General features: G+C 29.1%; 4 protein-coding genes across 8 annotated transcripts; 3 read left to right on the plus strand and 1 right to left on the minus strand.

The window, feature by feature from the left end:
• The first annotated feature begins 170 nt into the window (after window positions 1-170).
• LOC138941477 (PMS1 protein homolog 1) lies at window positions 171-4669 on the plus strand. 5 transcript variants are annotated; one of them, XM_070311185.1, is made up of 13 exons: window positions 171-210; window positions 362-480; window positions 586-706; window positions 846-1016; window positions 1140-1414; window positions 1529-1648; window positions 2134-2277; window positions 2478-2866; window positions 3074-3260; window positions 3389-3563; window positions 3713-4016; window positions 4120-4258; window positions 4359-4668. In XM_070311185.1, exons 2-13 carry the CDS (start codon window positions 433-435, stop codon window positions 4458-4460), a joined length of 2175 nt encoding a protein of 724 aa, XP_070167286.1. In that variant the 5' UTR covers window positions 171-210; window positions 362-432; the 3' UTR covers window positions 4461-4668. The 5 variants fall into 5 exon arrangements, with proteins under 5 accessions (XP_070167286.1, XP_070167284.1, XP_070167282.1 ...); XM_070311183.1 differs by lacking the exon at window positions 171-210 and having other exon boundaries at window positions 248-480; window positions 4345-4669; XM_070311181.1 differs by lacking the exon at window positions 171-210 and having other exon boundaries at window positions 248-480.
• Window positions 4670-5075: 406 nt separating this feature from the next.
• Rpl5 (ribosomal protein L5) lies at window positions 5076-8152 on the plus strand. The gene is made up of 6 exons (XM_070311446.1): window positions 5076-5214; window positions 6046-6231; window positions 6641-6775; window positions 6992-7194; window positions 7328-7505; window positions 7758-8152. The coding sequence occupies exons 1-6, from the start codon at window positions 5212-5214 to the stop codon at window positions 7944-7946; spliced, it is 894 nt and encodes a 297-aa protein (XP_070167547.1). The 5' UTR covers window positions 5076-5211; the 3' UTR covers window positions 7947-8152.
• LOC138941618 (mitochondrial-processing peptidase subunit alpha) lies at window positions 7592-11881 on the minus strand. Its single transcript, XM_070311445.1, has 11 exons — window positions 11592-11881; window positions 11255-11508; window positions 11084-11163; window positions 10804-10989; window positions 10553-10645; window positions 10265-10437; window positions 9991-10102; window positions 9696-9904; window positions 9265-9430; window positions 8925-9057; window positions 7592-8847 (listed from the first exon to the last, which is right to left on the minus strand). The coding sequence occupies exons 1-11, from the start codon at window positions 11633-11635 to the stop codon at window positions 8669-8671; spliced, it is 1629 nt and encodes a 542-aa protein (XP_070167546.1). The 5' UTR covers window positions 11636-11881; the 3' UTR covers window positions 7592-8668.
• A 281-nt stretch (window positions 11882-12162) lies between these two features.
• Window positions 12163-16394, plus strand: P115 (general vesicular transport factor p115). Its single transcript, XM_070311443.1, has 12 exons — window positions 12163-12335; window positions 12505-12733; window positions 12796-13052; window positions 13152-13353; window positions 13439-13590; window positions 13683-13873; window positions 13956-14128; window positions 14374-14801; window positions 14884-15064; window positions 15213-15397; window positions 15463-15840; window positions 15903-16394. The coding sequence occupies exons 1-12, from the start codon at window positions 12258-12260 to the stop codon at window positions 15963-15965; spliced, it is 2517 nt and encodes an 838-aa protein (XP_070167544.1). The 5' UTR covers window positions 12163-12257; the 3' UTR covers window positions 15966-16394.
• The last annotated feature ends 32 nt before the right edge of the window (window positions 16395-16426 follow it).

The raw sequence follows: 16426 nt of genomic DNA on the forward strand, positions 1-16426 counted from the left end.
ACGTCAGTTACGTACATAACTACTTGTAATCTCAAAATTGTGCCAACAATGTCAGCAGTGTTGATGTTCGGAGTGGGTTTTTTGCGCATGCGCGGAATGATTGTTGGCTGTGTTACTTATTTTGATTGGTCAATCAAACCCTATTTTATTTTATGAGTTACATTTTCGAACACCATTCTGTACCTGTACCTGTACATAAAGGAAATTAAGGTTATGTTTTATGTTTATGCGTGTTTTTTAAATTCACCGGTGTCTGTATCGTAAAAAAGCAACATTGAAATTTTTTTATATTATTCCATCAGATGTCTTAATATTACATGATAGAATATTATCAATTTAAAAATGCCGATTTCTGCATTAGATGTAAGAACAGCAAAGCTAATTACTACCACGCAGATAATAACTTCAGTGTATTCTGTGGTAAAAGAATTGATGGAAAATGCGCTCGATGCCGATGCTGACAATATTGAGATCAACCTTGTATGTATAATAGTTAAATCTCGCATATTTATGCATATGTATGCATAAGATATATTTTTATAAAAAGGAAGTCATTATTTGCATAGTTTTTCTTTGCTTTCTTAGGTAGATAACGGTACATCTTTAATAGAAGTGAAGGATAATGGTCATGGCATATCTAAAGTAGATGCGCCACATATAGGATTATCTTCTTACACATCTAAAATATCAAATTTTGAAGATCTAGGTAATATATACTTCTATATTTATTTTATAATTTATTTAAATATCTTCTCATAATATTTATTTTTTAAATTACAAAAAAAGAGAATGTGAAATAGTAATAGAAATTAAATAAATTCTTATGTTTTTATTATTATTTCCAGAGACATTACAAACATTTGGATTTAGAGGAGAAGCACTGAATGCATTATGTGCAGTAGCAGAAGTTATTGTTATAACAAAAACAGGAGAAGATGTTGTTGGGACCTCATATATAATGAATTATACTGGACAAATTGTAAAACACGAATCTTGTCACAGAAGTACTGGTAAAAGTATTTTAAAAATTTTTAAATTATTTTTATATATGTATGATAATATATATTGTTCTTATAATCATATTTTGATATATTATATATATATATGTGTGTGTGTGTGTGTGTGTGTGTGTATTTTAGGAACTACTGTACAAGTGAAAAATTTATTTAAAGAGATGCCTGTAAGGAGACAAATAATCACCAATACAAAGAAAGCTAATCAAGTTATTAAATTATTGGAAACACTAATACATTGCTTTGGGATATGTAAATCACATGTACGAATTCAATTTAGGGTAAACAACAATCTTGTATTTACAAAACCAAGTCTTAATAACATTAAAGAAGCTGCAAATCTTATACTCGGAAGAAAAATTATGTCCAATATGGAATGGGTTGAGCCCAAGGATACAGAAGTAAGTATACGCTTGGAATAATTAAAAAGAAAAATACTGGTGATATACATTTGTTTTTTATCTATCTCTACAATTAGTAATATTGACACAATTTACATCTTGGTAACTTTTCAGTTTGTTCTGCAATTAATGTTACCTTCAAAAAAAGTACAAGATATATCGGAAATTTCCCATCCTGATTTACACTATATTTTTGTAAATAATAGACCTATTAAGCATAAAAGTCTTGAAAAGGTATGTTTTATTGTTCTATGTTAACATTATTACATGATATTCAAAATCAGATATTTAAATAAATTTATTTTATTTATAATTAAAAAAATATATATATATATATATTGTATTTTTTATAGTATATATACATATATATACTATAAAAAATATAAATGTTTATATATATATATATACACAGGGTATCTAATAATAATCGGCCTATCCGTAATGTGCAGGTAGAGTGGATTAAACTAAACAGAAAAGTCCTGTAACATTTTTTTCTATAACGCTTAATAAAGGAGTTATTATTGAGTAAAGTCTGGTCAATCAGCGCCGACTTTTAGCCGGGTGCACGTCGGTGAACCGTGCACCTGGTAGTATGCGGCGGCACACACTTCACGATTATTAGACACTGTATATGTATATATATATATACATATATATATATATATATATAAAGTTTTTAATTAATACTAAATAAAAATTTATATTTTTTTAATGTATAGCTAGTAAATAATACAATATTAGAATATTTTAAACAAGAATCACATAGAAAAAAAATGATATTTCTTGTGTACATTATTTTGGAACCAATGGATATTGATGTTAATCTGGAACCAAATAAAGATACAGTTCTTTTTAAAGATCAGGTAAGATTATAGATAAACTATATTACAGTTAATGTTAAAGGAAGGATGTTTATATCTTCATGAAACATTATTGTAAGGCAATATTTATATAAATCCCTAAAGTTTATAAAATATTTTCAAATAAATATTATTTTCAAAGCTTTAACTTTATAGAGATGCTTACAAAATATCATATACATCATTATAATTGATATTTGTAGAATAAAGTCTTTGATACTGTAGATAAGTATATGAAAAAATATTATGGACTTAAATCTGTGGAGGTTGTTGAACAAAACGTATCTAATGACACATCCACCTGTTATGAAGATTATACACTTAATTCAAATGAAAATATCGATACTGAATGGCCTATGTGTAAAAAACGAAAAATAGATACTCAAGAGAAAGTTATTCAAGAAGATATTGTCAAAGAAAAGTCAATGCTGCACAATAACGGATATGGAAAATCTTTACATAAGCAGCAAAATATCGATCCGATTCAAGATCAACAACAATACAGAGATGCATTAGCTCATATACAATCGCCGAATTTAAGTGACTCTGATTCAAATGATGCCTTTCCTGCTGTAACTTTGCCTGATAAAATGTTAGCATATATATCTATAATAAATAATAATAATATAATTAATTTAATATAATAAATATAATAAATTTATACATTATATATATAAATTACAATAAATATTTGGTCTTTAATATTAGTGTATTAATTATATTAATAGTTTGTTAGTATTTTAATAGTGTCCAAGAATTTTGAACAACTATATAAATATTAGCAATATAAATTTTACAGGGCAGAAGAATGTGAAACTTTGAGTCAGTTACCTGTTATAGATCTTGGTGAAGATTTTGACTTTTTAAAAGGGACTGGGAATTGTAATACATTTACAAATGAAAATCAAAATAAGATAAATGAGAATGAAGAGAATAAACAAGTTTCATTAGAGGCATGGAGTAAAGGTCATATCGTTGGTCTCAAGGTAAAATTTTTTTTATAGCTTTAAAATATTTACTAATTTTCTTTAATTTTTATACATACACATACGTGCATATTTATAGTTTTGTCAGAATTATCTTACATTTGATACTATTGCGTCAAATATAATAGGGAGGTACAGATATACAATCTGATATTGCTATTGGGAGACAACACAACAATAATTTAGACAGCCAAATTAATGAGATAAATAAATTAGGTAAAATGGAATCAGATAAAACGGATTTAGATAAAACATATGTTGATAATAAAGATCTTAAATTTATAAAACACGTTAGATTGCAAAGTACGTATAATATATATACATATTATTAAAATTATTCTTTTGTATATTTATGTTATTTACATAGTTTTATTGTTATATAAAATTATATAACAGAGTAAAATGCATACATAAAAGATTGAAAATTATGATGTCAATTACCTTGTATTTAGTTGCAAAAGAAAATCCTACATTAACTGCCGCTCAAACTGCAAAAAAAATTACTGAATTCTGGAAAGAACTATCATCCCATGAACGTGGTTATTACCGAGATGTTGCACATAAAGAAGAAAAAGAACAGCAGGCTAAAAAAACTGAAGAAAGAGGTGAAATGAATAAAATTGGCAGAGAGGGAAATAAAAGTAGGCTCCTACAGCTGTTTGAAAAAATGAAGAACACAAGAAACGAAAAGAAAGACAAATTAAATATGAGGACGATAGTACCTTGGACTATTGATAGAAATAAGATAATTACAAGGTTGAATTTCAATTGATGATGACAAACTATTTATATTTTTATATTACTTATATCTTTTTTTTGTTGATGCATTTCAATACCCATCTCAATAACTATTTTATAGATCAAGTTTTGAAAGTGAACATATAATAGGTTGCTTGACACCTAACTTATGGATTGCTACAATTTGTGAACAGATATGGATCATAGATATTATTGGCTTGATCAAAGGTTTGAAAGTTGCTGATATTGATACAGATAAGGTATTCTATATTTAATACATATCTTTTTTGTAGAAGATATATTATATATAACATATATGTAAAATATTAGTTTACATTAGTATTAGTATCATTGTTATAGATCGATGCCAAGAGGATTGAATGTCTTCTTAAACAATGGTTATCAGAACGAGATGATATGTCAGTGATGCATTCTATATACGAGTTCACAAGAAAAATATAAATATGATATAAAACATGTTCTTTTTTAAGAGTGTAAATATATCGAACAATTTTATAAAATGTTTTGTTGACATATTTTATGAATATGTGTTTACTATGTAAACTTTGAATTAAAGTTGAGTTGACAAAAATACAATATTATACAAATACACTACTATATGATTCTACAACTGTAACAAATAATAAAATAGTAATTTTATTATTATTATTATAAACAAAATTGTACAAATAATAAACGAAAATTGTAATTCTAAAAATATATCTCTAAGCCGAAATTAACTAAGCAAACGTTTATGATCTACAATTTTTTTGTTTGTATTTTCTCTTATCCGATCCTATTTGCTCATAGCTGTGTTATTTAGCTCTATTTCAAATTATAACAAATGTACAATTTTTCATTGGTTACAACTTTCTTACACTCTTCAATTATTAGTACATTAATAAATAAATTTAAAAATTTAAATTTTATGTATTTAAATTAATTAAATTCAAATTTTGAATTTCTTATAAATTTTGTCTGAATTTTTTACGAGAAACTTTTTAAATTACACCGCTAAAATCGCTAATCATTAATGGTTCATCCACTTGCCGCTAATATCGCTCTTGTCTAAATTTCTTCCGCCATCTTTCCCGATCTTTCCAAGTCGAGCGGTCGAGCCTCTTCCAACTGTTTCCGACTTCCTCTTTCTCTATTTCGCACGGTCTTTCGGAGGTACTTGTGTTTCGTGCAATTTTCAAGTTGTCTTGGCATAATGGTGAGCGAATTTTTTCTCTTAATATATAGTTTATTTGATTAATTAAACTTCAATATACGCGAATTATTCATGGGAAATCAACGAGAAAGCAAGATGTCTATTTTTCAGAGAGATTCATTAGTCACCGCATGGTGAAAAATACTCTGGAGAAATTCACACATTCTCTTCATATAGTTTCAGCACTATCTGAAATAATATATCTTGCTTTGTGACAAAAGATTCTGAATAGATATCTTTATTACCTTAATTAATTAATTATGAATATAATCTTAAACTATGTTAAACTTAATTTATACTTTTTCTTTGGCTGATTGGGCTCCATATTTTGCCCATGTACCAGTTGATGTATGCTGCTTGTTAGCAGTGAAAGTAGTTTTTAAAGGAAATAATATTCCTTTATATAGTAACTCGGGTACCTCGGGTTTGCTAAGCTCGTGGTCACTTATTGTAAGTCCATGAGGAGAGTGTATGTATCTAATATATATTGCTAAAACATGATGACACACCTAGCTCGCTTTGATGTTTCACTGAAGAAAACACAATTGTTCCCTATATATAGTCTGATTAGCAAAAATATCAGATAATACACTTATGAAATAATATTGAGAGATCAATTGTTCGTCAAAAATCAATTACATAAGTGTTTAATTATATATATCATACAATTATATGCTTATATAAAAAGTAATAAATAATGGATAATTTTTACTTTATAATTAAAAAGCTTTACTCTCTGTTGACTTATTTGGAATATTAAAATAAATTAATAATTAAATAATTTAAAACTTTTTACTTATCTGATCTTATTCTAATATTTTTGTGCTTGTATAGGGTTTTGTCAAAGTAGTCAAGAATAAGCAGTACTTCAAGCGTTATCAAGTTAAGTTCAAGAGGCGTCGTGAGGGAAAAACTGATTACTATGCTCGTAAGAGATTAACTATTCAAGACAAAAACAAGTACAATACACCTAAGTATAGGTTAATTGTACGTCTCTCTAATAAGGATATTACATGCCAGGTAAATTGGATGATAAACATAAATTCAATAGAATTAAATATGTAAAGCGATCTCTTTATTCTCGACTTTTACTTTAATTATCATTCATATTATATATGTATAAAGTGAAAATATACATACAGTCATGGATATCTGCACTTCATTAGCAACTTTTGTTTTGCATATGCATGATCAAATGCAAGGCGAATGTTTAGTAGTGGAACAGCAACGCAAAAAATCCAGTTTACAAAAGCTTAATTGGTCGAGAATATAGAGCAATATATTGGAATAAATATATTATTTATATATATATATATATATATATATATATATATAATCTATATATTATATATATGTATTTATATATAATTATATATTATTTATGCAAAAAATCGGTAATTAGCTAATAATTGATATATCCTTTTTCAAGGTTGCTTATTCTAGAATTGAGGGTGATAGGATTGTGTGTGCTGCTTATAGCCATGAACTTCCCAAATACGGCATTAAAGTTGGGCTGACCAACTATGCATCTGCTTATTGCACTGGTTTGCTCTTGGCCAGAAGAGTAAGTCATATCTTTTCCTATTTTTTTCAACAATATCTATATCTATAATATATATTGCTAACATGATGAAACACCTAGCTCACTTTGATGTTTCACTGAAGAAAACACGATTGTTCCCTACATGTATCCTGATTAGCAAAAATATCATACAGTTGTATAAAAAAAACAACAAATATTTAATGATTTTCTAAAATCAATTATGTTTTGTTTTCATAGCTCCTTAAGAAGTTGGGATTGGATACCTTGTATGCGGGTAACACAGAAGTAACAGGTGATGAATATACTGTTGAGGAATTGGATGATGGCCCAGGTGCTTTCAAATGTTATCTAGACACAGGACTAATGCGCACCACAACGGGCGCTCGAGTTTTCGGTGCTATGAAAGGCGCGGTTGATGGCGGTCTCGATATTCCTCACAAGTAATAAATTTTTATATGTAATGTCACATAGATATAATAGGATTAAATAGTCTCTCTGATAATATTGACTTTCAAAATATTGCACTATGTAACTTAAGTTATTTAATGACTTTTCTGTTATCTTGTTCTATAGCTGCAAAAGATTTCCTGGATATGATCCTGAATCTAAGGCATTCAATGCAGAAGTGCATAGACAGCATATATTTGGTCAACATGTTGCAAACTATATGAAAACTTTGGAAGAAGAGGATGACGAAGCTTTCAAGAGACAATTTTCACAATATATTAAGCATGGCATCTCTGCGAATGATGTAAGCATATAATTGTAACATAATTTTAAATATATATTCATATTATTTTAATGCACACATACGTCCAACTTATAATTGTTGCTTAGATTAATTAAATCTATGTAGCGTCGCAGTTGGACAATAGCAATGTTCATTGGTTATTAAATGTGAATGCATTACTGCATTTATCAAAATAGACCAATGTTACACTATTGTTAAATATGCATATAGATAAGCATAGAGATAATATGAAAAATGTATTGTTTTTGATAGATCGAGAATATATACAAGAAAGCCCATGAAGCAATTCGTGCCGACCCAGAACATAAGAAGATCACGAGGGAAAAGGAACCAGTCAAGAAGAGATGGAATCGCGCGAAATTATCTTTGTCCGAGAGAAAGAATCGTGTAGCTCAGAAGAAGGCCTCGTTCCTCAAGACTTTAGAGGAAGCAGAGGTGTAATTATTCTTCTATCAGAATCATGTTTATGATGTATGCACAAATTTGTGTATATAAATGAAGAATAAAGAAAACCCAATACATATATGATGAGTTTATAAATTGTAATTGTTTATATATTATTTACATATTATATATTTCTATTTTTTTTAAATAAATTATTATCAGGAGGTACAAATTGACTTCATAATAAAAATTTTGACACAGAATCTAATTTTGTTATTAATACTTGAATTGTTTTTTCTGTGGCATAAATCAAATTCCCAAGTTCGCGCGAAAATTAACAAATTATCTTGTTATATCTTGCACATTAAGCTTCCAGTTAATCAATAATTTTTCTCTTGTGCTGTTGAATGAGATAAATGAATTATCTTGAATTTTCAATTTTTAATGAAATGTTTTATGTAAAACCTACTATTTGAAATGATAATCACATAATAACGATATTACAATATAGTACAATATCAAAAAATTCAATTTCAAAATTATTTTGATAAATTTTATCCAAGAAATATATAATAATATATTTCATATCGTAGGTTTCATAAGTTTCAGCTTAATATGAAATAGAATGTTAAATATCAATGAAAGGGACAAACTCAGGCCTTTGTATTCTTTTTTACTTAATAAATAAAAAAAAGTCTATATGATTATTAATTTATAATTTGATATAGTTAAGTAACATTTATTTAGGACGAGATTGTTTGAATATTTTATGTATGATTTTAACGAAAAAGTGATAATCTGCTGCGAGAACCAGGTAACCGACCTTGCGAATCAAGCAAGCCATTTTGAATGTCCGCGATAGAAGGTACGGTCTTTACTTCGCCCCGTGCCGCTATGCAAGGTGGCGATTTCAATAAACGTCGTGTTACTCTATCAATATCGTCCTTAGATATTCCATCTGTAAACATATTTTTTAAAGAGTGTTATTGAAAAAATGTAATTTATTAAAACAACGAAATTAACTTCGCAACTTACCAATGGCTTGCATGAAATATTCTGGCCTTTTTCTAGAACCAGTTGCTAGAACTTGTCTACCAATATCTTCAAATACAACGGGTCGTTGTTCCAGATTCATAAGTAGCATCGACTGCAATTGTTTCTTTGCTCTCTATATAAAAGAGAAAGGAATTTGCAAAATGTAATTATTGATTATAGGACAATGATTTAGTGAGAAGCGAAGTGTGTGTGATTTGGGGTTTGTGATTCTGAACATTTTCATTTTAATTTATGGCGATAGGTATGAATTAACAGTCATATAAAAACATGTGTTTTTAATTGTTAGTTTAATTCAAAGATATGTAAAGTAAAATCATACCGCTAATTCATTATCCGAGACTCCGCTTGTCATAGCGACCATTTCATGTACAATTACTTCTACCATATCTTTTACATAAGACGGTGTGCATGAGGCGTGAATACAAAATAGCCCAGTATCTGCATAAGCATGATTATATGCAGTTGCACTGTACAACCAATGATATCTAAAACATTAATCGAAGTTAACATAGTCTGATATTATGATGTTATGATGTTCTCAACTGAGAGATTTGGTATAAGAATAAATCTGTAACTTGTATATAATATCAAAGATGTAATAAATAAATTAAACTTTACAAATTAAAAATTTATTCACACTCTTCAATTATAATAAAAATAAAACAATACAGATGATTTTAAAAGAGATATAAAAAATAATTTTGTCTCTTCTTATATTTAAATAGAATATATAATATAAAATTATCTTACCTATTCAATACATTGGTGTACAAACGCGTGTACATGCCTTTTCCAGGACCGCCAGCGCTAAAACTGCCGCCGCCTCCCATCATCATATTTAATACGCACATAGCGACAAAATCTGGATCTTGATGGGAACAACCTTCCAAACCTATAACAACATGTGATAATTCGGGCAAGCCACTAGGTCCCGCGTAAATTGGCACATTGCATTCCTCCTATTCAATATATAAAAAGGCCTTTTATTTCTCTTGATTCCATAATAAAAAAAGAATATTTGCATACAATATATGAATGAGCATACCATAACATATCCTGCATTGTATTGTGCAATAGATCTATCAACAGTATTTGCATTATTTGACAGAATAAGATCATTTTGTTCCTCCCAGATAGGTTTTTGATCTACAAAATATCTATGTAAAAAATAATGTTATTAGCACACATGAACAAAGAAAAATTTTAAAAATCTACATATTATCAATATGATACATCATAAAAATGATGATGCTTATATTTTCAAAAATATACCAAATCATTTATAAAATTATCATTATTTATCGAAAATTTATTATTACTTGTTAACGGCATGGACCAATTCATCATGTTCAACACCAACTCCAGCAACTACCATTCTACTTGGTATATAATGATACTTGAGATATGTGTGTAAAGTCTTTCTGTCAATCTTTTCAATATTCTCTTCTGGGCAAATCTTGGGCAAACCTAACGTGTTGTTTCTATATGCAGCCTATCAATATAACATATCCATAATTACGTTTTCTTTCCTTATAACAAGAAAATATATTTGTAATTCTGATAAAAAGAAATATGTTTAAAATATCTATTATATATTTTAAACTCACAGCATGAATCATGTCCATTAATATGGGTTCTTGTTCTGGCCTAGTATGTAAAGACTCCAATTCAAATTGTACAGTTTGTCTGGCAATTTGTACCTGCAAATAATTCAATTTTAATTTGTACAAACATATAGATATATTTAGCAATTTTTGATGATGTTTATGAGAACTATGCTTTATAATATAATAAAATATTATGAGAAATACAAAGAAAGATTTCTTTATATATTTGTATATTACACATTGTTACATACTTCTTCCTCTGTAATTTGTGATCTCAAGACGATATCACCGAGAACTTGAGTTACTATATCCAGCCCACGACGTTCCGCCGATGCTGCATAGACAAATGTGTCGCGAGATGCCTGGCAGTCGCATATACCACCATGTTTCTCTAATGCCAACATTATTTTATCTTTGCTATCATATGTATTTGTAGACTGTAATAAGCAATATAATACAGATTTATGTACATTTTCTTATAATACATTTTAAGCTAAATATAAAAGTTAATCAGAGTTAATCAAATCTTACACCAAATGCTAATTTTTCAAGAAAGTGTGAAATTCCACTTGGATAAGCCGCTTCATATCGTGGACCCGAATCGATAAGAACTGAAAATCAAGAAGATAATGTATTTGAATATAAATTCAATATAAATTATGATTAAATTATTTAAATTATATTCCTTAATTTTTAACTTACCACCTATGGTACAAAATTGTCCAAATCTATTTTCTGATGCAACTTTTAAACCATTTGGTAAAACTGTAATTTCTGTTTTATGATGCTCCTCTTTTGCAGTAGAATATATAGGTTTTGGTAGATTAGGAATAGATTCTGTCAGTGGTGGGAATGATGTAACAGATTTCTTCTGATTTTCATTGAAGTCAATAGGTATTCTTTGAGAGGAAAGATTACATCTCTGCCAGAAGTTAAAGTATTTTGTGCAAGTAAAACTGAAAAATCAAGGATGTACAATTCTCAAACTTTTCTACACAATATTTTATAGGTGTATTCGATGTCACGTTATCGTAATTACCTTTTTTTAATCGCAACATTTAATGGCTTTTGTGGCATGTACATCTTGTCAAAAGGATCTTTAGCATACAATCACATATAATTTTGCTATAGTATAGAGAATTAAAGATACGTTTATAGACGATAAATATATCTGTCGCAGAAACGGTTAAAACAATTAAAGTTTCGCTATGTTTTCATACAACGCGAATAAATATACTCGAAAAGATTCGGCAATAATACATCTTATTAATGTGTATAGATAAATGATAATAATTTGAACTCTATTAGATTAATTATCTTTATTCATAGTCCGTGATAATCTGTTTCGTCTGTTTCATGATCGTTTCATTGACTGGATGGTATTTTAAGATTGGCTACTGCATAGAGGATTCGTCTACGCGTAGCATAAAAGTACTAGCCAATCAATCCTTCATTCTTACGGAAAAGGTGCTAGTTGATTGGTTATCGCTGCTTCTTGCTTACGTTGACGCCCTTGTTTCGTAAAGCCCTGAATACAAATTCGGGCCTAAATCTACACTTTCTATATACACCCGATTTTTACCATGTCTATGGTTTTTACCACCGCCCGGTGTAATGTGAGATCTTCGGTGGATCGTTTGAAATGTCGACGTGTGACGTGTGTAGTTTATATTAACAGACGTTGAAAGTTTGACGAAGGAAAAGAATGGAGTATTTTAAAAGCAGTCTGAAATCCGTTTTAGGAACCGTTCCCGCTGGCACGCAGCCGACAGGTGCTGATACAGTGAGTGAAAATGCTAATATTCGATATGTTTTCCATAGCCGCGCGAGGTTATTTCTCATACATTGACATTAGTTAACTGATAAAGCTTTTTATCGTAGTATAACAAATTAATTTATAAACAATTATTGCAATACGATTGCTCTTACGATATTTGTGTACTTTAATACAGGTGGAAAGATTAGTAGACAGATTGCAGTCTTCCACATTACTCAATGACAGAAGAGATGCCTGTCGTGCGCTCAAAGCATTATCACGCACATATCGTGTGGAAGTTGGTGCTCAAGGGATGGATACGTTGAGACAAGTATTGGAAATGGATAGGACAGATTGCGAAATAATCGGTTTAGCTTTGGACACTCTATGTAATATAACATGTCCCGAAACATTCGACGAAGAAGGTGAGACTTAATCTTCGATGTTATTGATTTTTATTCATCTAATTGTTCCGCATTATTTTCAGTGGATAAACACGGTCCTAAAAACAAAATAGGAGAACAGTTTACAGAAATATTTATCAAGCATCCAGATAGTATTGGATTAATACTGACATTTCTCGAAGAGTTTGATTTTCGTGTCAGATGGCCTGCACTGAAATTATTAACACATTTATTGGCAAACAGATCTAAAGATATTCAAGAAATAATTTTAGTCAGTCCTATGGGAGTCTCTAAATTGATGGATTTATTGAGTGACAGCAGAGAAGTTATACGTAATGATGTATGTTAAATTAACAATATTTATTTAAATAAATACTTTTGAAATATAAAGAGCGATATCACTCTCTTGTTTTCAATATAATTTACATTTGTTATTTAGGTTTTGTTGCTACTCATTCAATTAACAAAAGGCAATGCAAACATTCAGAAAATAGTAGCATTTGAAAATGCATTTGATCGTATATTTGATGTTATTGAGCAAGAGGGCAATGCAGATGGTGGTATTGTCGTGGAAGATTGCCTTTTATTGATGTTAAATCTTCTTAGGGGAAATGTCAGTAATCAAAACTTCTTTAAGGAAGGTAATATATATTTTCTATAATTAAATTTTTTATAATTCTTATAATTTTACTCTTATATCTCTCATTTTTATATCGCAATACATAGGTAGCTATATCCAGAAATTGACGCCAATGTTTCAAATACCTAATGAAATAGAAGATAATAACTTTAGTGACTGGAGTCCACAGAAAGTATCCAATGTTCATTGCATGGTGCAAGTTGTACGAGCATTGGTTGCACCAAGTGCTCCTGCTCAGGTAAAGATATTAGCATTATCATATTTGCAAAATTTGTTTTATTGCATTCTATTTTCTTATTAATAACTAAATAATGTTATATATATATGAAGGCAGTTGCAGTTTGTCAACGAACTATGAGGGCATGTGGATTGTTACAAGCTTTGTGTGATATACTAATGGCTAGTGGGGTGCCTGCAGATGTATTAACAGAGACCATTAATACTGTAGCAGAAGTCATAAGAGGAAATGCTAGTAATCAAGAATTTTTGGCGAGTGTCATGGCGCCAAGCACTCCTCCAAGGTATGTTTTATATATATAACCATTTAATATATTAATACCATTCGAGGTTATGAAAAATGATTTTCGAATAAATACATTATAGACCAGCCATTGTTGTATTATTGATGTCCATGGTGAATGAGAAGCAACCGTTTGTTCTGCGATGTTCAGTATTATATTGCTTCCAATGCTTTTTGTACAAAAACGAGGTCGGACAGACGCAGTTGATTCAAACTTTATTACCACAAGGCAACGAGGCGCCATCGCTTACTACAGGTTTATTAAGCTCTTTTCGAGACAAATCTTGATTAAAATACATAATATTATATTAATTTACAATATAAACACATACATTATATATATATATATATATACACTATATGTAGAACATAACATATACATATAGATTAACTATATTATATAGACTAAATATATTTTTTTATATACAAAGAAATATTTTTGAAGCAAGAAAAACAAGAGTTCTGGCAATGAAATGATGCCAATCTTATATTTGTTGTTAGGACAGTTGCTGTGCGGCGGATTATTCTCTATAGATTCGCTGTCGAATTGGTTCTCCGCTGTGGCGTTATCTCACGCTTTGATCGAGAACATAAGCCAGAAGGAACAACTTCTAAGAGTGCTTCTCGCAACCAATATTGGGAAACCACCAGTAACACTTATGCAGCAATGCGTTATGCTGTTGCAACAGGGTAATAAAACACAGTGTAAATTGGGCCTATTAATATTGCTCTGTCGATGGACCTCGTATTGTCCACTTGCAGTAAAATCATTCCTAGCTATTGACTCCTCGGTGGCGTACCTAACAGCTCTTCTTTCATCGCAAGAGAATAACGATGATTTACAAGAAACTTTACTGCAGAGTATGTGCGCTTTACTTATCGGTATTTGCGTACATTTTAATGACGATAGTGTACCTACCTATACAAAGGTAAATAACTAATAATAGCGAAAAATTATACTTGAAATGTATGTAATATAACGCTATAATTTTTATATATTATATCTTGTAGGAAAAAGTGTGTAATTTAATTGAGAATAGAATAGGTGTGGAAAAATTTCAAGACGCGATTGGTGGTATTGGCAAACACGAGATATATTCTCGAACGCTAAAACATCCACAGCCCTCGGCAAAAAACCCGTCAGAACTTCTACTGGATCATGAATTTTGCAGATTGCTGAAAAGTTTAGAAGGTATACTTTTATATATTATACATGATATTTTATAATCGTATATCAAGTACATCTAAATAATATCTAAATCTTTTATAATGATATTTATAAAGAAAATTTAACATTCTCAGTTTCTTTTAAAAATACAAATAAGATTTTTTTTCTTTAGGTGTTATAATAAAATCAGTGATAGATGCTAATAATGAACATCAGAACAAAAATCAGTTATCTATGAGTTTATCTGATAATACATTGGTTTTGCAATACAAAGATCTTATAAGAGAGCAAGATGTGCAAATTAAAAAGCTAAATCAAGCTAATGATACTTTATTGAAAGAAAAACAAGAACTTGAGGTACCAAATCTCTTTTTTTTTAAATATATATATATATAATTAACATATATTTTTAACTATTATAGACACAACTACAAGAACTTCGATCGACTGTTAATCATTTACGAGATCAAAATTTGGTTCTTCGAGCTGCACAAACGAATATAGGAGATGAAAAAGAAACAGTTGCTTCTAGTAATATAGATCTAGAAAAAGAATTGCAGACATACAAAACAATGGTTGCAGATTTAGAAAATCGTTTAGCTGAATATATGCACATAACACAAGAACACAAAGAGAAAAATAATGAAAAGAAGGAATCAGAATTAGAGCATCAATTAAAATTGAAGGCAGATGAGCTTGAAAAATTGAAAAAAGACCAAGAAGATCTTTTAGAACTTTTGACTGATCAAGATAGTAAAATTATGCTGTATAAAGAAAGATTAATTGAATTAGGCGATAAGGTACGATTTTATGAAACCATTTACATAATACATCATTACAAATAAAATGTAATTGTTTTTAGGTCGAGTCTGATGAAAGCTCAGGTGAACTTGATACAGATGACCAACCGGAATCTAGTAACTAAGACATTCTCTAATTGATATCTCAGATAAATTAATAACAGAATTTTTCTTTTATATATAGTGAACACGTTTCTTTTTCTATAAAATTTCATTTTGTGTTATAAATATTGTAAAAATATGAAATGTATTTTCAAATGTATATACAAATATAACAGTTGCTAAGTGCAACAAATAGTACTTTTCAAAAGCTAAAATATATAAATTATACATTTAATGAAAAAATGTTTTAAATAAAGTAAATTATATTATTGTACTTCTGCACAATTATGTTCTAATGTTTTTTGTTTAAGTATTCAGTGAGTTTGCAAACAATGACGTAATTCTTGTAAAAGTAAATTGCGTAACGGAAAAAATTATTGTTTCCAACATTCCTGTAATATATATTTAATATAATTTAATATTTAAGCACTTTCTACTAACGATATTTGTATATAAAAAATTACTCAAAACAAATAAATTTATT

Source organism: Polyergus mexicanus, unplaced genomic scaffold (genome assembly GCF_030449975.1).
Source record: "Polyergus mexicanus isolate NDT 795.1 unplaced genomic scaffold, iyPolMexi1.0 SCAF_19, whole genome shotgun sequence".
In the NCBI taxonomy this organism is placed as follows: Eukaryota; Metazoa; Arthropoda; class Insecta; order Hymenoptera; family Formicidae; genus Polyergus; species Polyergus mexicanus.